The 27,277-nt window shown below is 56.3% G+C and overlaps 1 protein-coding gene across 3 annotated transcripts in view; it reads left to right on the plus strand.

Moving 5' to 3' along the window:
- Positions 1-20,482, plus strand: part of GABBR1 (gamma-aminobutyric acid type B receptor subunit 1) — a 24,330-nt gene extending 3,848 nt beyond the window's left edge. Inside the window, exons 5-22 of one of the 3 annotated variants that reach the window (XM_019793039.2) lie at positions 418-578; positions 3,736-3,870; positions 4,105-4,275; positions 5,365-5,466; positions 6,030-6,095; positions 6,517-6,708; positions 11,260-11,502; positions 12,078-12,141; positions 13,414-13,491; positions 15,063-15,213; positions 15,661-15,793; positions 16,744-16,860; positions 16,950-17,057; positions 17,421-17,514; positions 18,093-18,220; positions 18,731-18,859; positions 19,032-19,175; positions 19,444-19,617. In XM_019793039.2, the coding sequence (XP_019648598.2) occupies positions 418-578; positions 3,736-3,870; positions 4,105-4,275; positions 5,365-5,466; positions 6,030-6,095; positions 6,517-6,708; positions 11,260-11,502; positions 12,078-12,141; positions 13,414-13,491; positions 15,063-15,213; positions 15,661-15,793; positions 16,744-16,860; positions 16,950-17,057; positions 17,421-17,514; positions 18,093-18,220; positions 18,731-18,859; positions 19,032-19,175; positions 19,444-19,617 (2,390 nt within the window). Of the gene's footprint in view, positions 1-417; positions 579-3,735; positions 3,871-4,104; positions 4,276-5,364; positions 5,467-6,029; positions 6,096-6,516; positions 6,709-11,259; positions 11,503-12,077; positions 12,142-13,413; positions 13,492-15,062; positions 15,214-15,660; positions 15,794-16,743; positions 16,861-16,949; positions 17,058-17,420; positions 17,515-18,092; positions 18,221-18,730; positions 18,860-19,031; positions 19,176-19,443 lie in introns of all 3 variants that reach the window. The other 2 variants (XM_034660225.1, XM_034660226.1) reach the window with 2 other exon arrangements.
- The last annotated feature ends 6,795 nt before the right edge of the window (positions 20,483-27,277 follow it).

Here is a 27,277-nt window from a genome sequence, read left to right on the forward strand (position 1 = left end):
TCCCAGCCCGACATCTGCTCCTCCTCCCCTCGGTCGGTCGGTCAGTCCGCGAGGAGAGTCCGCGGTGGAGGTGGCGGTGGCAGGGGCGGCAGCTGGAGCCGTGGGGGCCCTAGGAAGCCAACCTTGCCCGCTTCCCTGGGGCCCTCGCCCCCTCCTCCCTACACAAGCCAGGATGAAGGACCCTCTTCGACACCCCCTCAGCAGCCCTCCCCAGGAAAAGTGTCCCCCCTGAGCTCCTCCCTCTCCCCAAACAGCCCCTCTCCCTCCCGGCCATGGGTCCGGGGGCCCCAGCTCCCCGGGTGGGGTGGCCGCTGCCGCTCCTGCTGGTGATGGCGGCGGGGGTGACTCCGGTGTGGGCCTCCCACTCCCCTCATCTCCCGCGGCCTCACCCGCGGGTCCCCCCGCACCCCTCCTCAGAACGGCGCGCAGTGTACATCGGGGCGCTGTTTCCCATGAGCGGGGGCTGGCCCGGGGGCCAGGCCTGCCAGCCCGCGGTGGAGATGGCGCTGGAGGACGTGAATAGCCGCAGGGACATCCTGCCGGACTACGAGCTCAAGCTCATCCACCACGACAGCAAGGTAGCCCCGGACGGGGGAGTGGGCGGGCGGCGGGGGCCTGAGGGGCAGGGGGCCAGCTGAACGCGCCTCGGGCTGGGTGACTTCTGGGATTGCGGAGCAGACCCCTCCCACGTGTGACTAGCGGGAGACGGGCTGGGGGTGCAGGAGCTCGGGGAGAGTCACGGGGGCTGGGGGTTCAAGATGAGGGTCTAGGGCTTTAAGAGGCTTAATGGGGCTGTGAGGCAGACCGTCTGCTCCCCAGGACGCAGGGACGTGCGGGGAGGGCTGGGGAAACTGGTGGTGGGTTTAGGGTACTAGCTGATCCTGGTCCTCCGGGATGGGTTCAGGGGACGGTCGAGGTGTCAGAGGTGAGGAGCTGGAGCAGGGCTTTGGATTTACCATGGTAACAAGGTAAACCTTGGCAGAAGGCATAGAGAGGGAATAAGGAACATTTTGAGGGATTTGAGTGCTCTGGTTTATTTATCACAACAAACAGCAAGGTAGCTGTGAGCCCTACCCTGTGGAGGGTTCCTGGACTGTGGGGTATATTGGCATATTGTGGTTTGGGAGAGCTAATGGTCAGGAGATGGGCAGAGGCACTGGGAAAATGAATTGGATTAGAGGTCCACACAGGAGCCCTCACCCCAGCGTGGGGATAGAGGGAGCCTGCATATAGGCAGGAGAGAGAACAGGAAAGAGTGGCGGTAGGGGAGGGGGGCGGTGAGGAGGAATGGGATACAGATCAATTCTTGGGCAGCCTGTGGAACTTGGGTCTTGAGTTTATCTTCCTTAGAGCCTTGTGGCCTCTGCGATGTGAGAAGGGAAAGAGAATGTAGGGTGAGGGAGGTGGGGAAGAGAGAAAGGGGGAAGGAAAGAACATTTGGGTCGGGTAGTTGAGGGTGGTCCTGTAAGATTCCTTGCCCACCCTATTGCCTGCAGTAATTGGGAACATGGGGAAGGATGTGGCACAGGGAGGGAAAGACTTGGGACCTCAAATTTATCTTCTCTGACATGTGGCCCCAGAACCCCCCAGAATAAGGGGCTGGGGGAGAGCAGAGTGGGGTAGAGGTGAGGACCTGGTCACCCTTGCCTGGATGGACTCAGGGTGTATAGTCGTCCTTGAGCAGCCATCCACACCAAGAAATAGGTTTGTGAGGGAGGAGTGGGCAGAGTGGGGTTGAAGGTGGGGTGGGGAGAGAAGAGAGCCCAAGGACAGTTAGGAGCTTGGAGAGAGGACTTCAGACCCCTCCTGACACTTTGGCAGGGATTCCCAAACTTCGGTGTACATGAGAATCACTAGAGGAGTGGGTTTAAAACAGATGCTAACCCCTAGTCAGGAACGAGTCCCGAGGATCTGCGTGTCTACCATTCCACGTCCTGTCCTGGTGGACGCCTAGGTAGCCACCCCAGGATGCCCATGGAAGAGCAGCAGCGCACAGGGGAAAATTAGGTGTTGCGGGGAGAGGCAGGGAGAGGAGCAGAGGGTCAGGTCTGCTGGAGCTGGGAGTCTGGGGAGAGAGCCTGGGAGGGATGGGTGCAGGGGTCAGGATAGGGGGTCACAGGGAGCCTGGGAGCCCCCGTAACCCTGTGTGTGAACTCAGACTGATCCACCGTGACAAGTGACTCCCCAGAGGTGCTGGGGAGCAGATGGGGGGCCTGAGAGAAACTAGAAGAGGCAGCGAGGGAGAGAGGGAAGCAGGCACACTGGAATGTGTGGTTCCTGCCTGCAAATCCGGATCCTTTGCAGAAGAGAGAGCGCGGAGGAGAGGCTGAGAGGAAGTCTACTGGGGAGGGGGTGAGAATCAGGGAATCTGCTGGGAGGAGCTGGGTGTGGAAGGAGAGAAGGTAGGGAGGAATGAGCACGGAGAGCAGAGCCCTGGTCAGCCTGCATGCGTGTTGTCTCTGCTCTCCTATGCCCTCCTTGCTCCTGCCAGCCCTGCCTTCAGGCTGCAGCGGGGAGCTGGGCTGGGATCTGGGCTAACCCGCTAGGAGAATGCAGGAAGCTGGGGCCTGAGAATGGCAGAGAGGCTGGGAGCAGCCAGAGTGGGAGGGTGAAGAGCCTTCAAAAACACCTCTTAGCAGGGGGTGGGGGGGGCAGCAGAGGGTTCTCCCTGCTCCACCTGGCTCCCCTTCTCCAACTTCCCACGGTGTCTCAAATGTCAGGCCCCAGTGGGAAGTGAGCAGGCTCTGGGGGGCCTTCCTTATTCCCTCTCTGCCTGCCCCCATTTCACCCCCCAGTCCCTGGGCCTCCTGCCTGCTCCTCTCTAACCCGGCTCCCCACTGCCTTCCATTTCTTTTCCACTTCCTTTGGGGCTCCAGCAGCTTCTGAAATGTCAGGCTTCAGCAGGGGGGAACAGGCAGGGGGACACCACGCGGCTCTTCCTCCCCATGTCCCTTCCTCCCCCCATCCCTTCCCTCCCCAGCTCTCTGCGTTGTTTACTCTCCCCATCTCCCTGCCCCTCCTTCAGCACCCCTAAAAGCATCTGGTTTGTTGAGAGCCTCATTCTGTTTATTCTCCCCAGTTCTTCCTCACCTGTTTCTGCACCACTTCCACACTCCCCCCACTCCGTTTCTAATGGACCCGTCAAATGTCAGGGCCCAGCAGGAGGGAGGGATCGCCAAGCAGGACTCCCCAGTGGTCTTGTTCCCCGTTCTCCTGGTGTTTATTTATCAGCAGCCCTGACGGGAGGAGGAGGGGGGGACAACTGGAAAGGTGGGGAGGGGGAGTTTGCAGAGGTGAAGGAGTTTTCATGGCATGGTTCTGAGGAAGCTGTGGGGGGCGGGTCCCGGGGAGAGTTCATTCACATTCCTGCACACTGTTCTACTCACAGATATTTGGAGCTTGGAAATATGGGGAAGGGGACTGGGTGATAGAGGAAGGTAGGCTGGGGAGGGCTGAAGAGGGGCTGAAGGGAGGAAAGGTGGCCTCTGCCGAAATCCCAATGCAGGTGTGTGCGGGACAGGACATGGGGAAGGAGGCAGGGGGAAGCCAGGGGGGCGTGTGTGATGCGTGAGGGGAGCCCAGACACCGGACAGGAAGAGATGTTAGGAAGGGGAAGAAAATGGTGCTAAGAACAGAAGGATCCAGCGGAGGGATGGGCACTTGGGGAGTACCTGGATTGCTGGGGATGCAGCGGGGAGCAGCGCGGGGGACCCTACACTTACCCTGCCCATTCAGTGTGACCCAGGTCAAGCCACCAAGTACCTGTACGAACTGCTGTACAACGACCCCATCAAGATCATCCTCATGCCTGGCTGCAGCTCCGTGTCCACACTCGTGGCCGAGGCCGCCCGCATGTGGAACCTTATCGTGGTAAGCCGTGTCCTGCAGCTGTGTATTCAGGCCCACGTTCCAGGCTCACGGCCCTTACACCTGACAGCTGCCACTCGCTGCTCCTCCTCAGAGGAAGTGAGCCCCTGTGCAGGGGTGTGGGCCTGAGAGAACCCCTACTCGCAGGGCAGACGTGGGCGGGAGGCCTGGGGGCAGCCGGGAGGTTGCAGTGGAGCTCTGGGCGAGTGTGTCCTGCGCTGTGTCCCTGTCCCTTAGCTTTCCTATGGCTCCAGCTCCCCGGCCCTGTCCAACAGGCAGCGCTTTCCCACATTCTTTCGAACTCATCCGTCGGCCACACTCCACAATCCTACCCGTGTGAAGCTCTTTGAAAAGTGGGGGTGGAGGAAGATCGCCACCATCCAGCAGACCACTGAGGTCTTCACCTCGGTGAGCACGCATGCGTTCAGACTCCAGGGCAGAGACGTGGCCCGGATTCCTTCTGGGGAGAAGAGCCTGTTTCTTTCTTTTCCTTCCTTCCTTCCTTCCTTCCTTCCTTCCTTCCTTCCTTCCTTCCTTCCCTTCCCTCCCTCCCTCCCCTTCCTGTTCTTCCTGAGGATACCCAGATTATAACCTAAGCCAAAGGCAGATGCTTCACCGACTGAGCCCCCTATGTGCCCTGAAGAGCCTGTTTCTTTATCAAAAGCAAACACATTCTGGGTGGGCTTAAGTGTATGTTCTCTCTGTGGCCAGAGGAACACACAGAGTTGGGTTTTCAGGATCTTTTCCAAGTTTTTGGTTTTAGGACACTTTTTCCTTTTGATGCTCTCTTTCCCAGACAGACCCAAAATGACCCACTTCTATTAAAGCAGGTTCACTCCAAAGTTGCGATAAGAGAGGGAATGTGAGATAGGAACCCAGAAAGGCGCCAATTCCAGAGACACTCAGAGGGTGGAGTGTGCCTGTGAGTGGGAACATCAGGCATAGAGAGGGAACAGAGAAGGAGGGAGAGGGAGAGAGAGACGGAAGCAGAGAGACAAGAGACGTGGAAGTGGGGAGAGGGTTAGGGCTCTGAACTGGAAAAGACAGTCAGCCCCTGTCTTTTGTTCCCATCTTTGGATCCCCCATCCACCCTTATGCTCAGTGGCCCTTCAGTCCTCCGCTGTCTCTCTCTCGGTGATTCGGGGCACCCTTCTCTGAGCCCTCTGTCTGTCTGCGCACTTGCCTCTGGGGCTTGAGACCATCCTGTGCACACCAGACCCTGTCTCCTTTCGCCCACTCTTGCTGTCCTGTGGGAGTGGGGTGAATGGGGTGACTTCCTGGGGCTCAGGAGCACCTTCCTGGGTAGCGTTCACATTCTGAGACCGGAGATGCTTTCCTTCGAACTCCCCACCCCAGCGACATACACTCACAGGCACACTCCACTCTCAGAACTGCCGTTCGTCGCGCTCTAACTGTGCAGTCCCCAGGTAACATCTCCGGCCTTGACCCCGTTGTGCACCCCACGTTTTCTCCATTTGTTTCTCTTTCCCACCCAAGACTCTGGACGACCTGGAGGAGCGAGTGAAGGAGGCTGGAATCGAGATTACTTTCCGCCAGAGTTTCTTCTCAGATCCAGCCGTGCCCGTCAAAAACCTTAAGGTGTGCTGCTTGGGAGGGGTGGGCTCCCCCTGCAGAGGGACCAGGTAGGGGGAACCGTGGGAGGCTGGAGGGGAGAGCCAGGCAGGGCCAGATGGGGTTTTTGTTTTTTGTCTGGTGTTTTTGTATCCAGGTATAATTAGCTTATGACATTGTATAAGCTTAAGGTGTGCAATGAGTTGATTTGATAAATTTTTATATGTACGTATCTATAAGATGCAATTATATGTTATATGACGTATTGTACACATTATGTATTCTATGCAGTTATATACTACATACAATTGATGAACAATGTGTAGGCTCAGTGTTGATTCGATACATTGATATGTTGCAATATGATCTCCGCCTTAACATTCGCTGACATGTCTATCCTCTCACAGAATTTTGATTCTGGGAGACAGTAGCATCTCCTGGGGACCTTTATTTTTATCGTCCACTTGGCATTTGTCCAGCACCCCGTGAGCAGAGCCCTGCACTGAGCTGTCGGAGCAGGGAGCCAGGGTGTGGAAGTGCCTGCGTGTTTCCAGGCCTGTCTCAGGAGCTCTGTTTCTCTCCGTCTGTAGCGCCAGGATGCCCGAATCATCGTGGGACTTTTCTATGAGACCGAAGCCCGGAAAGTGTTTTGTGAGGTAGAGTTGGAATCCAACGCAGGAGGGGCCTGGGTGGGCTTTCTACCTTGGGAGTCTGATGGGGTCTCTCGGCACGTCTGCTTGGGTTGATAGCAGATGATCTGAGGAGATGATTAATATGACATCCCTGTCTCTTGGCTCTGACTAGATCTCTTGGCTTCTCACATTGAGTGCCTTCTCCAGATCTCATTTTCCTGCCCCTCTGTGTTTCTACAGGAGCCCTTGAATCCTATCTCTCCTGGCTAGCTGGGGAGCAACTTAGATGGAGGAGTAGTTGACCCTCTGCTACTCCCTCCAAGACTTGTGGATTCCTCTTTTCAGTTCTCTGCTCTTCTCTGATTCCCAAGAGGCTGGATGGTGTCAAGGGAATTAAGACAGAAAAAGAAACAAAGCGCCCACCCTGCTCCCTCTCTGCTCCCAGGTGTACAAGGAGCGGCTCTTCGGGAAGAAGTACGTCTGGTTCCTCATTGGGTGGTATGCTGATAACTGGTTCAAGACCTATGACCCGTCCATCAACTGCACGGTGGATGAGATGACCGAGGCCGTGGAAGGCCACATCACCACCGAGATTGTCATGCTGAACCCTGCCAACACCCGCAGCATCTCCAACATGGTGAGCGTGGGGACGGAGAAGCCAGCCCCTGGGCGGGTGGGGCGAGCTGAGGGCGCCTTTCGGGGGAGGGGAGCAGCGGTGGGCTCTGCAGGCACAGGAGGGCACAGGGAGCTTGCTTGCGTGTGTTTCCTGCGGTTTCCACCTCTGCTCCGACTTCCTTGAGCAGGAGAGAGAGAGAGAGATGGGAGTGGTATGTTCACGAGGCCCCTGATGAGAGGAAGGGCTGTTACCATGGCAACGAGGAGCGGTTGGCAAGAAGACAAATGAGGGAGAGGCGTTAATGATAATATAGGTGCTGTGTACGCAAGCACACCTTGCACGAACGCTGTTCCTGAGCAGAAATGCGTTCTCTTTTCTCGGTGACTTCAGAACCCGGTGAAGTTGCTTAATATTCACTCCTGATTGATATTCACTCCAATTAGCTTGGCTCCTGATGTTTTTTACTGATCTCTTTTAGAATTTTGGATGTAAAAGGGACTTTTGAAATCCATTCGTTCTGGAGAGCTGACTGGTGACAGGCCTGGGGCTGGAAGGCACGTGCTGTGGTCTGGGAAGGCGGGGTCAGCCCTGCAGGCGAGGGGCACGAGTGAGGGGCGTGGGGCCGAGGCTCTGTTCTTGCTTGGGATTCTCTCTGGGGTCACAGGAATCTTGGGCGAGCTTACGAGGTAACCTCTGTGTCTGTATATCAGCACGAGGGGTGGCCCCAGGTCTGGAAGACCTGTTTTGGGAGGCACGCTAGGGGCCAGTTAATGGTTGTAAAGCCCACATATCCCATTGAAACAAAGGTGTGGTCACCACCGCTTTTGTGCAGTAAAGCAGGAATTTAGGGTACATGGCTTCTGCGGTCCTCCCAGCCAAGCCCTGTTGGAGGGTTTTCGTTTCCGTTCTATAGACCAGGAAACTGACTCTGAGAGGTTGAGGGACTTGGTCCAGGCCCCGTACCTGCCGAATGATGAAACCCGCACTGAGCCCTGTTTGAGTCTGACTCCAAACCACTCTGCCCTGTCACCCTCCGTGGAAAACCATGAAACTGACTGAAGAGTCTGCCTTTACTGGCTGACACTGGCTAGCTGATGGGAGTTTTTGAGCAAGGGAGGAGGGGAATTCAGGCAGTGTGTCCTAGCCGTGGATTGTGTCACGTGGACTCTGGTTGTGGACACTGTCCTGGGAAATGCCAAGGCACTTTACGTTTCAGGCATCTTGGTTGAAACATGCAGTGGGAAGACTCTGGAGGAGCAGTTCCCTGTAGGGTGCCTGAGACGTGAGGCGTCCTCGAGACCTGCGGAGTAGAGGAGCTGGATCCCCAGCCACGCGGCTTACCGGCAGCCCAAGTCCGAGGCCTGCCCCCTGTGGCTTCGACCCCACAGCAGGGAGCTAGAGGAGCCCCGCAGGGAGCAGGGACTCGGTTAGGAGTATAAAGGGACATGTGGGCTTTGCCGCGGAATGCCCTGGGGGTCGTCTTTCCGGCTCTTGGTCTCTAGCGAAAGGTGGTGCTGCCCTTTGAGGCCAGAGGGCTTCTAGCGGCCGCAGCCCTGCTTGGTAGCTGAAAACGCCAGGTGGAAAAGCCAGGATTTTCCACAGGGTAGAAGCAGCCTTAACAGCAGACCAGGAATAGATCGTAGATGAATCAAGCAGGACCAGGAGAGGTAGATCAGAAGCGAGGGTTGGACCTGGGGACGCAGAGCCACGGAGATATAGAAGAGAATCAGCTGCCTTCACTCCGTGAGATCCCCGGTTCCCAAGCGCTGCTGCCCCAGAGGGTTAGTTAGGGCAGATTGCTGGGCTCTTCCTCCAAAGTTCTGATTCGGTCGGTCTGGGGTGGGCCTTTCCAGCAAGTTCTAGGTACGTTGATGCTACTGGTTAGAGACCACGTTTTGATGCTACTGGTTAGAGACCACGTTTTGATGCCACTGGTTAGAGACCACGTTTTGATGCTACTGGTTAGAGACCACATTTTGAGGGCTATTGGCTGGAGCAGGATCTAGAGAGCATTTGGTTGTCACATCTGGCATCTAATGGATGAGCTAGGCAGGCTTCTAGACACCCTATAAAGCACAGGTCCGTCCCCCAGCAAAGCATTACCTGAATCCCTATGTCAACAGTGCAGAGATTGGGAGACCCTGCTCTAGAAAGGAGCCAGGACTGGCAGAGTGGGTCGGGTGGTTTGGGGAAATCTGACAGCTGTGGGCACAGGGGCAGCTGGGAGGTGGCCTTACCTGGGGATAAGATTCTATTCCAGTTCTCAGATTGGGGTGGAGGTCCCGTCAGATCCCGGTACAATACTAAGTCGGAAGCTGCCTCAGGATACACGGTTTGGGTCACGGTCGGGCGTCCCTGTCATGTCCCTCCCGTAGAGACGGCCAGCAGTGCTGTTGGAAATTAGGCTCATGGAGTTGCCCTCCATTACTATGCTCATTTCTGTGGGCTGTGGAATCTCTGCTGTTGTTCACTTTTCCTTGAGCTGCTTCGTCATGTTTGCCCCTGAAAATTTGCAGCGGTGTCTTTGCTGCCCCAGGGGGAACGATTTTTTGGGTAAGCATGTTGGTTGAGTGACCTGGAGCCCGTGGAGAGTTGCAGATCTGGGCACTGTGCAGGCCAGACGAAGCCCTTCCCATCTGGGTGTTCTTCTGATCCAGCCTGTGCTTTGCACTGAAGACTGGAGAGACTTGGGAAGGGTGACGCAGGAAGTCTCAGCCTTGTGGTGGGCTGCCGAGAGGGTGCTCTGGGAGAGACGTGTCAGCACGCAGAGGCAGTGCGAGGGTTAGGGAGAGTATGGGCTTCGATGCCAGGCTGCCTGGGCTTGAATCCCAGCCCTCCGTGCAGTATCACTTCCTGCAAGTTAAACTTCTCTGTGCCTGTTTCTATATATATGTGTGTGTATATATATATATATATATATATGCCTCAGAAAAATGGAAAAGTGCCTGGAACACTGTAAGGAAATATAAATGTTAGCTACTATTATTATTATTATTATTATTAACACTGTTCTATGTAGGGACCGATGGTCTTAATGAAACATTTCGACAGAAGAATTAAGAGGACTTGGGGATTCTAAGGCTTCAGTCTCACGTCCTGGGAAGTGCTGGGGAGTGAGGAAAAGTGGAGCTTAGTCTTAGATATTTTTAGTTTGGGATTATTGGTTCGATAGCTGTAAATGCCTCAGAGACAGCTGGAGATACAGGACATGAAACGCGGAGCTGGGTCGCGGACCCGAGTACCAGGGACACCCATGTGGTTGACACACAGGGAAGTCTGCAAAGAGGAGCTGTAACTTGATACCCAGCATTTCATATATGTTGTTATTTCCTGTAATAACTCGTTGAGGTTCCTCAGCGGGCAGGTGGATTGGTTGGAACTGGAATCTGTCCGTCCATCCATTTATCTGCCCAGTGGACATTTTTAAAAACACTTTTTTAGAGCGATGTGGGTTCACAGCAGAGCCGACCGGAGGGTACTCCCCGACCCCACATGCACGCCTCCCGCCATCGCCGACGTTCCCCGGCACCGTGCTAGCAGCCGATGGAGGGCTGCAGCGGTCCGAAGGAGGGCTCCGTCTGGGTGCTGTGCGTTCTGTGGGATCCGACAGGCGTGCAGTCACCTGTGTCTACCTCACAGCACCATACAGAGTGTTTCCCTGCCAGACGCAGTGGGCATCGTCCATCAGGCGCTGGGCACAGTGCTGGGTGCGGAGATGTGCAGGGCGATGGCACGTGTCCTGGCTTATGTTGCTACATTCCAGATCTAAACAGTTGTGAGGTGCCCCTCTCTGTTGCTGGTGCCTTGCCAAGGGGTGGCCACTGAGCATTTCCTTGTGTGGCTTCTGGGAGGTCAGAAAGGGCAGGTGTGATTTTCTCCATTCCATGGTGGACATTTCCAAAACCTTGAGCAATTTACCTGTGGTTTTTGGCCAGACGAGGTCCTTGCCAGGTACAGAAATTCAGGTCTCCTGGCCCATTTCCTTCTTTTCAGCTTTCTTGGAGAACAAATGTTGAGGGTGGGGAAGGGTGTGGGTAGGGGCTGCATACTGGCTTTCAAACACATGAAGGGTGTCTCTGGGGCCTCAGCCTCCTGCAGGCCCTCTGGGCGGCTGTGAGCGGAAAGCACGTGAAGTTGCTTCAGTAGCACACGCCGGCTGACGAGCCCAGCGAGGGAGGCTCTGCGGGGGCCCCTCCAGGCTGTTTTAGAATCGGAGGGGCTGCGGGGTCCCGGGTCCAGCCCACCGAGAAAGTCTGAGCCCAGGAGAACATGGCCTCGCAGCTCCCTGTGTGCTTTCTCTGGCTGCTGGTTATGCAGCGTGTCCATCCCTTAGACCTCTGGTTACAGTTCTGAGCGGGTGGCCGTGCACCCTGAGGCCGTGGGCCCAGCTCCGCCCAGCTCGGTCCAGCAGCTTCTGCTCCAAGACACACACATGGCGTTGCCCCAGACTTGGAACGTGCGTGTGCTGGCTCTGACTACACACAAACCACCCATTCGATGACAAGGGCCGCAGCCAGAGTCAGAAGCCACACACAGCACCCACGCCAGCCCTGCCCATCCTTCCCTCTGCAGACATCCCAGGAGTTTGTGGAGAAACTGACCAAGAGACTCAAGAGGCACCCCGAGGAGACGGGCGGCTTCCAGGAGGCACCGCTGGCCTACGATGCCATCTGGGCCTTGGCACTGGCCCTGAACAAGACGTCTGGAGGGGGTGGCCATTCGGGGGTGCGCCTGGAAGACTTCAACTACAACAACCAGACCATCACCGACCAGATCTACCGGGCGATGAACTCCTCGTCCTTCGAGGGTGTCTCTGTGAGTGACAGCAGTCTCCCTCACACTCCCCTGTCCCCCGAGGGAGCGTGCCCTCCTGTCCTGCATGCGCGCAGGAGCCTGTGGTCATCGGTCTCAGGCCCCAAACCAGGAAAGCCTGTAAGAGACCAGAAGGAAAAACGCTGTATTCCGTTTCTCTCAACCTGCCTTATTTATCTCCAGTCCAGGCACTTATGAGTCAGATGAGAATCAGAGGGTCTTAAAAGAGGAAATGGTCTGAAAGATCATCTGTTCCCCTCAAAGCGGGGAGATCAGTGTCCACAGGGATTTGGTGACGTGCCCAGGTCACATGCCAGAGGTCAGGTCTCCGGGAGCTCTATCTGGGGATGTTTCCCACCCAAATCTCATGGGTGAAGCTTCTTTTCAAAAGAAGAATGTGTCTAAAATGTAGGGTATGGGCATCTGGGGTATGTCCTAGATGCAGGCAAATGCCATAAATAGAATTCATTCAGAGGCTCCATTACATCAAACACATAAGGACCCAGAGAGGCCCTGATGCTCTCTTCTGGCTCCTGCTTTCATCACCTTTGCCTGCCTCCGCATGTTCCCGCACCCAGGGTCACGTGGTGTTTGATGCCAGCGGCTCCCGGATGGCCTGGACGCTCATCGAGCAGCTGCAGGGTGAGCGCAGGGGCACGGGGCCGAGAGGGCGGCCAAGAGGCTGCGGAGGGCTGGGCTGGGCTGGGTCACCGCCTGGGGGAGGAACTCGGGGGGTGCCTCCCCACTCCTGCCCTTCTCTTTGAACTGGTTCATCAGGCATTTACATAATAAGAATAGTAAGGAGCTCAGAGAGGGGTGGGATCCCTGGCGTTGGGAAGGGGCAGCACACTGTCTTGCTCCGGTGGCGTCCCTTGTGATTCCAGAAGTTTCCCTCTGGTGGCCTGGCTTTGAGGGGCTAGCGCCTTGTCAGGGGCACACCTGCGGACTCCAGACAAGCGGAATCCAGCAAACCTGCTATTTTTAGAGGGGAGCTATTGAATTTCCTTGCTCTGTAAGCAAGCATTCCTGATGTTCGTGTCTTACGTGTAGTCTGGCTCTTCGGGGTCGTATTTCCTTATACGTCAGCACACACACGTATTTGCTGAGCCGCTGCGAGTGGAACTGTGCGCATGCCGCTCTCAGCCTCCTGGGGCGTGCAGTCTCCTTCTCCCCGCTCCCACCTGTCCACAGACCTTCCTGGGGGGCCCAGACCACAGGGCTGTGGGCTGGCTTCTTTTTTTTTTTTTTTTTTTAAGATTTTTTTTATTTAAGAGACAGAGACAGCCAGTGAGAGAGGGAACACAAGCAGCGGGAGTGGGAGAGGAAGAAGCAGGCTCCTAGCAGAGAAGCCTGATGTGAGGCTCGATCCCAGAACGCTGGGATCACGCACGCCCTGAGCCGAAGGCAGACGCTTAACAACTGTGCCACCCAGGCGCCCCTGTGGGCTGGCTTCTGAGGGAGATGTTCTGGAACAGGAATCTTAGGAACGGCTAATTCCCCCCTCGTGGCTCTAAGAGGGAGATGCCACTTTCCAAGGAATTAGAACCCAAGCCAACAGAAGAGAAATTTCTAAAATTAAAATGAAAGCCACTGGGAAAATAGATCCTGTGATTCTGTCTGTCATGAGAGGGGGAATCAGTGGAAACGCTGAAGGCTTCAGGAGCCAGAATCAAAGTGTGAGACGACCGCCGCGAGAGGCGCGAGGCCGAATGGCGTCTGGGGCGCCCGCTCCACCAGCGGCCGTAAACATACAAGATGCACTCACGCGTTTCTGCTGCCCCGGGCCACCTTCCATTGCCTTTCAGGTCGTCCTGGGGATCCCTCAGGGCCTCAGACACAGCAGGGAAGGGACTTTCGGGCAGTGGGGAGTGGTGCCTAGGCTGGACTCTTCACCTTCCGTTGTCTCCCGCCCAGGGGGCAGCTACAAGAAGATCGGCTACTATGACAGCACCAAGGATGATCTTTCCTGGTCCAAAACGGACAAGTGGATTGGTAAGCAGGTCCTGCGTGTGTTTCCTCCAGTGCGTCTGCACAATGAAGGGGAAGCGTGCCTGTGAACCAGGGTGGGGTGGCAGGTGCCATGGGCCAGGGTCCGGGGTAAGGCACGGGTAGGGGAGCTGTGTATTTGCAGAGGGAGCAATGCACTAGCAAAAATAACGCATTGCTCAGGTAAGAGGATCAGAGGTGCGGCACACGGGGGGTGGCCTTGGAAACCCCATTTGAGTTTCCCGGATGCGCTGGTACCTGGATACACGTGAAGCAGCTACTTTGAGCCTGGACGGGTCTTTTCATCTCTCAGGAAACTGGTTGCTTAAATTATAGGAGAGGTTGCAAAACCTCATATGATTGTCTTCCTCTCAAGTGTGCTTTTTAAAGAGAGAAAGTAAGCAGTTGTTCCTTGTGTGCTTGGTGGGCTGAATAACCGGAAATGGGAAGGATGCTCGAGGTGGACAAAAGGAAGGACCTCCTGATAAGTACAGGCCCCGCGTGCCCAGGGTGGAACAGCTGTCAGCTGCCCTACCCAACTGGAGGCTAGTAATTCCCAGCACTGCTGGAGTTCTGACATGTTTTTTATAATTTGAATTTAGGACAGTATTCTCTACTGCTATAAATGCTGCATGGCCTAAATTACACTTTTCTTTTTAAAGCTAAGCAAATTGAAATTAGGTTTTTTTTTTCCACTGTGAACTCGTTGACAAATTTGAGCTTCCTCTTAATAATAACTAGAGAACACCTTTGGGAATATCATCCTGCCAGGGTTAGAACTCACAGATCGGGCTTTTTTTTTCTTTTTCTGAGGTTAGGAGACCACACTGGATACTTTGAACTCTTCAGCTTTGATTTTATAGCTGTCTTTTGCAGCTTTTGATTTGAGTTCTGAGAGACCTCATGAATTTTACCTCTCGGTCATTCCCTTCTTTCCCTCCCTTCCTTTGCTGCAAAAAAGACAGAAAACAGAACAAACAGTAACAGGAACAGACTACAGCTCTGGTGACATATCTCGGCCGCTAGCTCCTTGCCCTCCTCTCACTTCTGACTGCTTCCTGAGACCCCGAGCTGCAGGGAGATTCCACTGTAGAGCCCTTGGTCAGGGCACCAAGGGCCCATGTCCTCAGGGCTACAGACAGGTGTCCCTTGCCCCTTTCTCTGCCTCATCTTCGTTTCCTTGTCCCCTACCCCTGCCTCCCAGTACCAGGCAGGAGGGGCCCCCCAGCTGACCAGACCCCCCAGTGTCATGAGGGAAGGGCCCCCCAGATGACCAGGCTCCCCCAGGGCCAAGCAGGAGGGGGCCCCCAGCTGACCGGGCCCCCCAGCTGACCAGGCCCCCCCAGGGCCAAGCAGGAGGGGCCTCCCAGCTGACCAGACCCCCCCCCCAGTGCCATGCAGGAAGAGCCCCCCAGCTGACCAGACCCCCCTCAGCGTCATGCAGGAAAAGCCCCCAGCTGACCAGGCCCCCCAGGGCCAGGCAGGAGGGGCCTCCCAGCTGACCAGACCCCCCCCAGGGCCAGGCAGGAGGCGGCCCTGGCTGACCAGACCCCCCCCTTACCCCCAATGCCATGCAGGAGGGGCCCCCCCGGCTGACCAGACCCTGGTCATCAAGACATTTCGCTTCATGTCCCAGAAACTCTTCATCTCAGTCTCTGTACTCTCCAGCCTGGGCATTGTCCTGGCTGTGGTCTGTCTGTCGTTTAATATCTACAACTCTCATGTCCGGTAAGTTTCCTTTCCAACACTGTCCTCCTTCTGCCTGCCCCTCGAAGACAGTGAGCATGCCCATGGCAGGGACTGAGAAGAGACCTGTGTAACTGCTGCGGTTGTGGGGGGTCAAGGTGTCCACTCTGACCTATGCTTTCCTGGTGACCATGCCCAGCAAAGGGGGGAACCAGATGCAAGTCCCATTCCAGCTCCAGAGCAGCTAACCGAAAACTAAAAGTTCTTGGGGGTAACGCAGTGGGGGCTTTACACTGTGTGCGGGTGGGGGTCCTGTGCTGGGGAGCCTTCTGCACCCACTGCCGGCCCCTGGCCCAGGCTGCGCCAGGCACCCTGCGGTGCACGTGGCCGCGGGCTGGGCCAGGCCCTGGTGGCTCTGAAGAGCCCAGCCTCCCTGAAGAAGAGGTTAATTCTGCTCCTCTCCCTCCTCCTCTCCCACCTCTGCCCTAGTTACATCCAGAACTCCCAGCCCAACTTGAACAATTTGACTGCTGTGGGCTGCTCCCTGGCGCTGGCTGCCGTCTTCCCCCTCGGGCTGGACGGTTACCACATTGGGAGAAGCCAGTTCCCTTTCGTCTGCCAGGTGAGGAGGAGCTGGGCAGACACCCTGTGGAAAGGGGCTGTCCCCGCTCTGGGGCTGCTCCTGGAGGCACAGTGCCCTGCCTTCCCTCCACTGTCCCTGCTCCCTCTGTTCTCTGCCCAGCTGCACCCCTTCTTCCTGACCTCCAGACCTTTTTGTTGTGTGGCTCTAGCCAGTTCCAAGGTTGCCATGGCATGCCTCGCAGAGAAGGGGGGGCTCCGAGGGTGCAGGACGGGGTCTGCACAAAGAACCCTCCAACACTGGCAGCTTGTCTGTGCTGTGGGGGCTGAGCACAGGAACTGTGCTGGAGGGGGACAGACCTGACCTGACAGCAGGGGGTGGGGGCAGGGAGGAGGCATGGGAGGTCCTGGCACTGTGGGAAAGTCGGCTTCAGCAGCCACATTTGTGCGGTTCTGTTCTGCTGGTGGGAAACAGTCCCCCTGTCCCTGCCCGTATGTACTCCTTTTGACCATGCAGCTGTGCACATGGCATTTGCACACACAAGCACACTTCCCCAGAGGCTGTAGGTCTGCTGTGAAACCAGAGGACAGTGGTGGGGGGGCACTGAGCCGCCGGGCAGCATGAAAGATCTCTGCACAAAGTGCTGTGGGAGCAAAGAGGGAGCTTATCAAAGGATGCGTGGGCTTTCCTCAGCTGGGGAATAACGATGGTCACTCCTGTGGCTTGTAGGGATAGAAAGGCCAGTAGATCCGGTGAGCCCATTGGTGTGGCCAAGCGTGGGGGGAGAAAAGGGCCAGGAGCCTGGGAGGATGGGTGGGGCTGTGTGATCACCCCAAGTGATCGTAGCAAGGTTGCCCTGCTGGGGCAGGAGAAGGTGGTGGGAGGAGGCTGCTGTAGGTAGACAGACTCCCGTGCGGGCCCTCTGCACATGCCCATTGCTCCTGGCTGTGCCTCTGTTGCACACAGTTCTGCCCTGCCCCGTCTGGTCCTAGGCACGCCTCTGGCTCCTGGGTCTGGGCTTCAGTCTGGGCTACGGCTCCATGTTCACCAAGATCTGGTGGGTCCACACGGTCTTTACGAAGAAGGAGGAAAAGAAGGAGTGGAGGAAGGTGAGCTGTTTCTTAACCTTCACCCTTGGGTCCTTGGCCCTTGGGGTTTAGAGTGTTCCCCGACCTGCCTGTGCTCTGTGTCCGTCCAGACCCTGGAACCCTGGAAGCTGTATGCCACGGTGGGCTTGTTGGTGGGCATGGATGTCCTCACCCTTGCCATCTGGCAGATCGTGGACCCCTTGCACCGGACCATTGAGGTACCGTGAGAGGAGGCCCTGGAGGTCAGGGCCTCTGCCCTGCCTGGGGTCTGAGGAGGAAAGCACTGGTGGCGAGTGGTCTCTAGCATTTGCACAGCAGCCGCTCCCCTCCCCGAGCTGTGAGGAGCCCTATGGCAGGTGGGGATCCAGGAAGGACGTGTGGATGTCCCAGGCATCGTGGAAAGTCGGGGACATGCGCTCTGGAGGTGTTCACGAAAGCACTCCTTGGCCGAGAGTGGGACCTGGCAGCCATGCCAAGTGTGGCCTAGGAAAGAGGGGGCAGTGTTGGGGGTCAGGGACTGAGCAGAGGTGGGGTGCAGAGGGTGACCGCCATCTTCCCTGGGACCCTGTATCTCTCTTTAGACTTTTGCCAAGGAGGAGCCGAAGGAAGACATTGACGTGTCCATCCTTCCCCAGCTGGAGCACTGCAGCTCCAAGAAAATGAATACGTGGCTTGGTGCGTGGGATGTGGGGGAGGGGCGGGACGAAGACAGCAAGCGGGGGCAGAAGGGTCTTTGGAGAAGGGGCAGTGTGAGCATCCTCCTCTGTGTCGTTTCACTGATCCTTTCTGGGGACGGGGCATACTTGGTCTTCTTCCATGAGGAGCTAGGGGTCAGAAGCGGGGCTGAGGCAGAGCCAGTGGCAGAGTGGCCAGTGGGGGGCAGGATCCGTTGGGTCAGCTCCCTAGAGTGAGATCAGGGCGGTGAGGGCCTGCGGTCGGCCCCTTTAGGTCTCCTGAACGTGGGTCTGGTCTGTGGCCAGAAAGGGCAAAGCCTCTCCCCAGCCTAGAGGGCAGGGAGGTGAGACATTGTGTGGCTGACGGCTGCTCTCGGCAGTCTTCTGTCCCAGGAGGAAGTGGTGAGGTTTGCACAAGTTGGGGGGATGGACAGAGATGGGTGTGCTGGGTCAGAGGGGCCGACTGGAGAGAAGCCCCTTCTCTGTGGAGCTCTTAGCAGACACAGCAATAGGCGAAGGGTGTGGAGGGTGTGGGGAGTGAGTGGACGCATGCCCAGGTGACCATGTCCTCCGTTCTAGGCATTTTCTATGGTTACAAGGGGCTGCTGCTGCTGCTGGGTATCTTTCTTGCTTACGAGACCAAGAGCGTGTCTACAGAGAAGATCAACGACCACCGGGCTGTGGGCATGGCCATCTACAATGTGGCGGTGAGTCCCGGACACCCGGCGCTGACCCCAGCCTGCCTGGGAAGAATCAGGGCTGGGATCAGTGGGCAGAAGTCTTACCAAGTCTTTTAATGCCTTGGGTTTGTGAAGCACTTTATAGTGGGCAAAGCACGGTGCAGACACTATCTTACTGCTCTTCCCGAGACCACCCATGAGGCAGACGGTAGTGTCCCCCTAACAGGTGAGGAAGCAGAAACAGGGAGGTAGATGGCTTGTTTGTGGTTCCCTGGCTGGAATGGGAGTCAGCTTCCTGCCAGATTTCCCTGACATGATGCTCATGGACTTGGAATGTGCGTGTGTGAAGATCGCAGGACCTCTGCCTGGAGGGAGTTCACCTGGAGTGGGAAGTGGCTTGGGACCCTTCCGGATCTGGAGTTGAGGGTGGCCTTGAGTCTGGACCCTTTTCTGATGGGAAGTTCCCCTAGTACCTTCCTCATGGGCTCTCTCCTGGGGAAGGAGAGCCTGGAGGTCCCAAACAGGGTCCACCCACAGGTCCTGTGCCTCATCACTGCCCCGGTCACCATGATCCTGTCCAGCCAGCAGGATGCAGCCTTCGCCTTTGCGTCTCTTGCCGTAGTGTTCTCCTCCTATATCACTCTGGTCGTGCTGTTCGTGCCGAAGGTGAGGTGCTCCCCGCTCCTCTGTCCCCGCAGTCCACCCTTACTTCCCGGGACCCTCCTCCCACTGCCGCCCTTGGTTGGGCCCAGCTTAACCCCTCTTCGCTCCCTGTTTTCCACGGCACCCCACCGCCTGCTAGTCGTTGACAGTCTCACGCTCAACCCTTCGCCCCCAGATGCGCCGGCTGATCACTCGCGGCGAGTGGCAGTCGGAGGCGCAGGACACTATGAAGACGGGCTCGTCCACCAACAACAACGAGGAAGAGAAGTCCCGGCTTCTGGAGAAGGAGAACCGGGAGCTGGAGAAGATCATTGCCGAGGTGGGTGAGGGGCGTTGCCACAATCTGTGCGCGGGGATCACTCTCCCGCCCCAGCCCCCCTCTCGTCTGGTGCCTCTTCTTCACCTGCTGCCCCCTCTTTGCTCTTGGGCTCTCCTCCGTCTTTCCTGATGCCTCATTTTCATGTCTGCGGTCCATCCTGGCCTCCAGCCCCCGTCCTCCGCTCACACCCCGCCTCCCCCACGTTCTTCTCTGAGAGTCCCCCCTCACTGCCCCTTCTTCCAACCTCTCCCAATCTCTCTTCCTGCAGAAAGAGGAGCGTGTCTCCGAGCTGCGCCATCAGCTTCGGTCTCGGCAGCAGCTCCGCCCCCGGCGCCACCCCCCTACTCCCCCAGACCCCTCGGGGGGCCTGCCCAGGGGGCCCCATGAGCCCCCTGATCGGCTCAGCTGTGACGGGAGCCGGGTTCATTTGCTGTACAAGTGAGGGCCTGAGGGGTGGGGGAGGGGCTGGGAGGAAGGCCTCCTCTGTAAGTCTGGGGTCGTCCGGGTCCCCAGGACTGTGGGACCGGCGCGTTTTACAGCCTGCGCTGTCCGGTTTGTGCCTGGCTGCAGCTTCCCGGCCGTTGGCCCCGGCAGCGCGCCGCGCCCCTTGCCCGCCCGCTAGCGCCCTTCTCCGGCCACCTGGTCTCCTTCCGCCGGCCCGCCGCTCTCCCCTCTCCCCTCTCCCCTCTGGAGTTTCCCGCCTCCGCCCTGTGCGTGCTCACGCTTCCCCCCCCACGCTTGTGTGCATGCGTGCTCACGTGTGCTTTCCTCTCCTTCCTGTGCTCGCGTGTGCCCCTCGTCCTCGCCCCCTCCGGCGCTCGTGGCCGTCGCGCCCTTTGCCTGTCGAGCGGAGGCTTCCCCACCGGCGCAGCTCCGTGTTCACCCGTGCGTTCTCCCTGTGCGTGCTCGTGCTGCCTGGTACCCGCGCCTTTGCCCCTGAAACTCATTGTCTTCCAATGGAGCCTGCACATCGTTATGCACCTGCCCCGGTTCACACCCTCCCGTGCTTCTGCTTGAACCCCCTTTGTGCTCCTGTACTGCACTAGGCCCACGCTCCCAGGCCCCCTTCCCAGGACTGCTCCCTTTGGGTTTGTGTTTTCTGGGGGGAATTAAGGGAGAAGAAATGGGGGCAGGCTTGGAGACCTGCTTCCAGTAGACAGTTGGTGAGAATCCCAACCACGGGAAGGCCCCTGGACGGCCGACAGGCACAGACGGAACTATGGGGCAGGAGGTGGCGCCCCCTTCACGCCGTGGTGTCTCTTGGGGAGGGATCTCCCCCAGTCTCAATAAAGCAGTGAACAGTGTGACTTGGCGGCTTGTCCCTTGCTGTGAACAGATTGGGCTTCAGTCCAAGGAGGGAGGCTCGGGGGTCTCCATGTTAGTGAAAAGGCTCGGGGTGCAGGGGTGGAAAGAGGTGTTGGGCTGGTCCACGGAGGGCCCTGCCAGGCAAAGCAGGACAGGGTTAGGCTGAGACAGGTGAGGGATGGCATTGGCGCTTCCAAGTGTGGCTCTGGTGCCCGCCGACCCAAACGTCCGTCACCACCACCTGAGAACAAGTTCCCTGATCTCTTCTCCGTGGCCTCATTTGTGAAGATGACACCGGACATCCTGCTCATAGCTGTCGTGCAGTCTGCATGCTGGGTGCAAGGCCGATGTTTGGACTGTCCCTGGCCCATGGAGATGTCATCTGTGCTAGCCATGGTCACTCCTGCGGAATGGACCCTCTGACAGTGGTGGGCACTTCCTGGGAGACCGGAGCACGTGGCCACTCAGCTGTGAGGACCCTCCCTCCTAAGAACCAACAAGAACAGGAAAATGGCTGGCTGCTGCTGGGGACAGTGGATAAGACAGCCCGTGAGACAGCCCCCCGGGTGCTTCCAGCCTGCAAAGTCTCTGAGAGCTCGGAGCAGCTGGGAAGGAAGTTACTGTGCAAGAAAAGAAGTAGTGAGTGGTCAGTGAGGGAAAGGAGACTTGCCCAGACTCTTAGAGATCTTCGTGTCCTTGTACAGAAGCGTTTCTTTGGAGCTGGACTTTCTCTTTCCCTTTGGCTCTGTTTGTTTTTTTCTTACATTCTCACATTGCAAAGGAGCTGAAAGGGCTGGGTGGGTCCTGTCATTTCATCATCTTGTTTAGCAGCCAGTTTCTGAAGGTCCCCGAGAGCTCCTGCAGGTTAAATGCTAGACCAGTGCTTGAAAACCGGTCCACTGTGACTGTTGGGCTCAGGCCAACAGGACACGATAGGAGTTCCCTTCTTCCCCCCGAGGCATATTCTCAAGAAAGTTGAAAATGCCCGTGGCGTGGATTTCCACGTGCAGCGTGGGAAATGAACACTTGGCTTCAGAACTGCCCCTGGTACAACCTAAAAGCCCAGAATCACCGCCTCCCACTTTCTTTGCACTTAGGTGGGGTGTAAAGCACAAAGGTTCAGAAGTCCTGCTGTGAGCCAGCATTTCTGTGGGAGCAGGAGTCAGGAAACAGCTGAAGGAGGGCTGGCTGAGGCCCCTGGGGGAGGGAGGTGGTGAGATGAGCGCTCAGCCACGCTTCAGCCCTGCCTCTGTTCAGACAGGACTCACCCACAGGCGAGCTCCTGCTCTCTGGTGACTTCGGAGGGCACTGGGGTCTGGACCGCCTGGGAGGCTGCAGTTGGCCTCTGCCCACGCACTCACCAACAGGGCATTTCGGAGCACTCTGTGCTATGTTGGTTTTATTACCTTTTCAATAAACGAGTTTTGATGGCGAACGCTGCTGGGGCAGGCGTTCCTCTGGGCCCTAGGCCTCACGGGACACGCGTTCTCCCCGTGGGAAGGCAGAGCAACGACGGAAGCCCGTCAAGTACAGAAACAAGGTAAGTGGGAGAGCAATCTGGAGTGTTGGGCTGGGCAGTCATCAGCTCCGAGGCTCTGGGCAGCCCTGTAAGGAAGGTGCTGTGTGCCCTGGTACGGAGACCGCAGCTCAGGGAGGGGAGCCCCTTGTCCAGGTCACAGCATTAATGAGGAGTGGAGTCCGCCATCAAGTCGTGTGTGTTGGGATTTCCTGCTGCAGAACCTGCCACCCAAAACACTAGTGAATTTTTATCTCCTGGTTTTTGTGGGTGAGGAACTCACACAGGATGGTGGGGAGATGCCCGGGAAGCTGAAGGCTGGGGGCTGGAGTCATCAGAAGGGTCTGAAGATGGGTGATGGCTGTCAGCTGAGACCTCAGTGGGCTGTCGGTGGAGCCCTATGAGTGGCCTTTCCGTGTGGCCTGGGATTCCTCATGACAGGGTGGCTGGGATCCCACGGGGTGTGTCCTGGGAGAGGGACGGGAGGGGAGCCAGCTTGGCTGACGGGTGTCCTTTACCTGGCATAGCCATGGGAGTCCCGAGGCATCACTTCTACCGAATCCCATTGGTCCAGGCAGTCGCAAGGCCTTGCAGGTTCCCGGGGAAGAAGCACAGGCCCGCGTCTTGGGACGAGCACCACATTGTAAAAAAGCACGAGGGTTGGGCCGAGAGGCTGTCACAGCTGCCTTGGGAAAGAACGCTCTGTCGCCTGTGCTGGCCTGCGGGGTCACCCACCTCCTCACATGGGGAGCCCGCACCCAGAGCCGGTCACCCAGTCCTGCCTCCTTGCTGGTGTCCAGACTCTTACTAGGGGCCTTTGCTTCAGGATGATTCAGGGCCAGCAGCCGTTCTATGCTAGCTTTGTCTGCCAACGGTGGACCCTCCCACCGCCCTTTGTAATTTCAGGCCACTAGGGACTGGTGTCTTTTGGGTTATTCACTCAGGCTTTTGGAGCCGGGAATTTTGTTTCTTTGCGCTGCATGGTCCATTAATGAGGGAAATCAGAGGACAGGCTCTCCCCTCCTCCAGATAGCAGTGATTTTCAAAATACTTCTCCAATATGACGTCCCCTTATATGGCCGCCTGGAGCGGGGAAGGAAAGGCTAGAGAGGTTCACAAGAGAAAGACAAACACGTTTTTTTGTTTTGTTTTTTAAGTTCTTATTTATTTGTCAGAGATGAAGAGCACACCAGCAGGGGGAGCGGCGGGCAGAGGGAGAAGCAGACTCCCGCTGAGCAGGGAGCCCGACGTGGGGCTCGATCCCAGGACCCTGAGATCATGACCTGAGCCGAAGGCAGACGCTTACCTGACTGAGCCCCCAGGTGTCCTGACAAACATGTTTTTGAACATTGATCACACAGACCTGGGGACACCCAGTGATGAGTGACTTGACGGGGCGGTTAGAGGTGGGGCCTAACCCTTTGAGGCCAAACAAAGGGAAGAGGTGGTTGAGGGGAGTTAAGGAAGAAAGTCCGGGAAGGAGTGATGAAGGTTTGCATAGTGAGGTTTGTACAGATTTCAGTTGATGACTTCACTGCTGACAGAGGGTGTGAAGTTTCCTCCTGGAGCTCAGGGAGGAATCACCTTTCCAAATGTGAATTTGCTTTGCCAAAGGAAGACTTGGCCTGGCTGTTAGAGTTTTTCCTGCTTGGCTGATCCTCAATGGCCTTAGCTCAAAATAATCCAAATGCCAAAGAGCCCTATTTGGGGGCCTTCCCTGGTACCCTCCAGGGGTGCGTGCTTAATTCCGCATTGGAGGAACAGGAGCCTGGCTCCACCAGGGGCTGGAAGGAGGCAGCGGGAGCTGGGCCCTGGGCGTCCGTGTCTGCTCAGGATGCAGTGAACCGTCAGAAGGGACTGGTGTCCATACTTGAGTAAGCAGCCCAAACCCTGAGCTCTCGAGTGCCATCCTTAAATGCTTCTAACTGAAGGCTGCACTAGGTGGGTAGGTAAGTGCCTGTCCTCGTGGGACCTAAATCGTACAGGCTTCAGGCATTTGTAAGGGATTTTTTTTCCAGTTTCATCCAGTTCAATAGCTTCCATGCACTCCTAACATAATCCCCACCTTCCTTCTCAATCATTCGGCTCCCTGGTGTAACTCCGTCGCCCACAGCGTCCCATCCTCATGATGGGGTTTTGGATCATAGGTGAGGGTCAGTGGGGTGAGGTCTGGAGCCGACGACCAAGAAGGAGTTCCTTTTTTTTTTTTTTAAGATTTTATTTATTTATTTATCTATTTGACAGAGAGACAGACAGCCAGCGAGACAGGGAACACAAGCAGGGGGAGTGGGAGAGGAAGAAGCAGGCTCCCAGTGTGGGAGCCTGATGTGGGGCTCGATCCCAGAACGCCGGGATCACGCCCTGAGCCAAAGGCAAACGCTTAATGACTGAGCCACCCAGGGGCCCCAAGAATTTGGTGCAAAATGTTGGGTTATTAAAGCATGGGGACAGGGCCCCTGGGCAGAAAGAGCTGGGGCCCTGGGTTGTGAGGGGTGGCTGATTATATACTATGGGGTTGGGGGGAGGTAAGGAAAAGGGAGGTTGAGAAAGTACTTTCATATGTTAAAGACGACGCACAGGATACCGGAGGCCTGGCCATTATCAAGTGATGGTTGTTTACCCCCTAGTAAGGCATTAGCATTGAGATGGTTGGGAACTTCCTGGAACCAGGAGTGGGGGTGAGGGAGGTTGCAGGGTGTAGGCTTATGCTTTGTCTTCAGCCAGCCTTCTGCTCCCTCATCACTACCCCTCCTGGTGACAAGCAGACCTGACAGGAAGACAGGGAGGGGACCTTGCAGGTGGGTACCGCTCTACTATCCCAGCAGGATGAGGGAGCCTTCTCATCCCCTGCCCCCAGCAGCCGCTCAGGCAGGGAGAAGACACCACACTTCGAATCCCCAGCTTAGCTGCAATGGACTGCTAGTTCCTTACAGCCTTCACCACTCACCCCTTTTGTCCTTAAAAAAAAGAAAAATGTGCCCCTCCTGTTTCCTGCACGTGCCTACCATTTTGCTGCACCTTGTTTGTCCCAGATTACGATTCTTTTTTTTTTTTTTCCTGGTTAAACCCATCTTGTGCTGGTGAGATAAATGGCAGTTTTTACTCATAAGGCTAACAGCCTCGAGCTCAGTTACTTAAGCTGGAACTACGTCTCTGGCCCTCTCCATCCTCCCTGCCCACTTTGAGGATTACGATTAAGTTTAGCATAGATTTTCCCTGAAGTTTTGAGTTGATAACTTCACACATAGAATTAATTCCAATTGAGATGCTAGTTCTAAAGCCTATGTTAAACCGTTCATTCAACTCATCAGGTTTCGTTAGAACGGTTTCTTTGAGACTGCTTCATATAATTGTCTGCTGTAGTCCCGCACCAGACTTCTCTGCGCACAGAGCTGAAGCACAGGTGCCGGTGACAGAAAAGGTAGAGGGGGTTGTGAGAAAAAGAAACTACATAATTGATTGGAAAGTGGGATTAGGGTTAGCGATACTTGTAGGGATGAGATTAGGGTGTTAATACCAGACAGGGATCTACATTAAGACCAGGACATAGTCTAATAGGCTGAGGAAACACTGAGACGACTGCACGTGGATGGCTGGGAGGATGAGGGCGAGCACAGTGAAGGCTGCTGTTGTGAGCTGATGCAGGAAGAATGTTCCGGCAAAGCCATTTGTGGTGGGACTAGAATAGAAGTAGGATTTTCCCGTTTTCTTATTTCATCAGATGCACCAAAGATAATGTGGTGTTGTCATTGCCGTGGAAAAGCTGGGAGACAGCATGTGTGCGATTAGGACCCCCAGAAAGCTATACACATTCTTTGGAGAGATTCATTCATTCACTCATTCATTCATTCATAGAATTAATTGGGTGCCGATTTTCTGCAACATTTTGGCCCTTGCTTTCTGTGAGTCTGAAATCTAGTGGGGGATCTAAGCCAGGAACACATGCCATGAGCCGTAACAATACTTCTTCCAAGCAGTCACTGTTTCTTGATCACGTGGGATGCTTTGAGGCATTTGATAAACTTTTTTTTAAAGATTTTATTTATTTATTTGACGGAGAGAGAGAGACAGCCAGCGAGAGAGGGAACACAGCAGGGGGAGTGGGAGAGGAAGAAGCAGGTTCCCAGCGGAGAAGCCCGATGTGGGGCTCGATCCCAGGACTCCGGGATCACGCCCTGAGCCGAAGGCAGGTGCTTAATGACTGAACCACCCAGGCGCCCCTTCATAAACTTTTATTCCCAGGAAGGAAACCTCCTTTGGCTGCAAAATCAGATTAGATATATTTCTGGATTGTGATGATTTCCTCAAAGTTTACTGAGAAGCTGAGACATCTTACCTGGGCGGTGGAAGTACTGTTTCTCCCAAAAGACAGGATTAAGTACACAGAGACTTGACTCGGCCTCCTGGGGACAGATCACTGGCAAAGCTGCTGCTTAAACTCCGTGTCTTACTTGTGCTTCCCAGAAAGCTAGGATCCGCTTCATGGTGTGACAGCGATTAAGTAAATCAAGCTGTGTAAATCACTTTAAATGGTACCTGGAGTGCCCTAATCAATACACAAATATCCATGATGACACCAGTCCCGCACTCCGCTCAGACAGATGTAAACGGTGACATTGTCATCACAGATGACATCAGCGGGCCTCAAGAGGGGCCAGACGCAGTGCCACACTCCGCTGCTGGACGCTGCCAGAGCCCCGCTGGGGGCGCCTGGTCGCCGCGGTGCGGGTGCTCCTGGCTCCAAGATTGGCCTGCAGCTCCTGGGTGCCCAGAGGAAGACGCCCACACCGAGGTGACCCGTGGACGCCGGGGGCAGGAATGTCTGCACCGAGGTGACCCGTGGACGCCGGGGGCAGGAATGTCCGCACCGAGGTGACCCGTGGACCCCGGGGGAAGGAATGTCCGCACCCAGGTGACCTGTGGAGTGGGGACTGGGAGTAAGATGCAGGTGCTGATGTGACCCGTGGTGTGTGTGTGTGGGTGGAGAAATGCAGGCACTCAAGTGACCCACCCCTCTCTCTCCTGAGGCTCCTCTGTTCCCAAGCGTATGGTGCGGGGACACTTGAGTGCCATAAGAGAGGTTGCATGGCTTGGGTCTTAGGTCTAAAGTGCATGTTCTTGGTCTGGTTTCGGAGCTTGTCTGGCCTCTGCTCCCCTCTCCTGCTGTCATTCGGGAGGATGAACTGGATGGACAATGCGAAACCCACAGAAGGAAGTGGGAAAAACTGGAGGGAGAAGCAAAATGATGTGGCGGGGATCAGAAATGGGGGTGAATCTGTTA

Source organism: Ailuropoda melanoleuca, chromosome 5, assembly GCF_002007445.2.
Source record: "Ailuropoda melanoleuca isolate Jingjing chromosome 5, ASM200744v2, whole genome shotgun sequence".
Classification (NCBI taxonomy): Eukaryota; Metazoa; Chordata; class Mammalia; order Carnivora; family Ursidae; genus Ailuropoda; species Ailuropoda melanoleuca.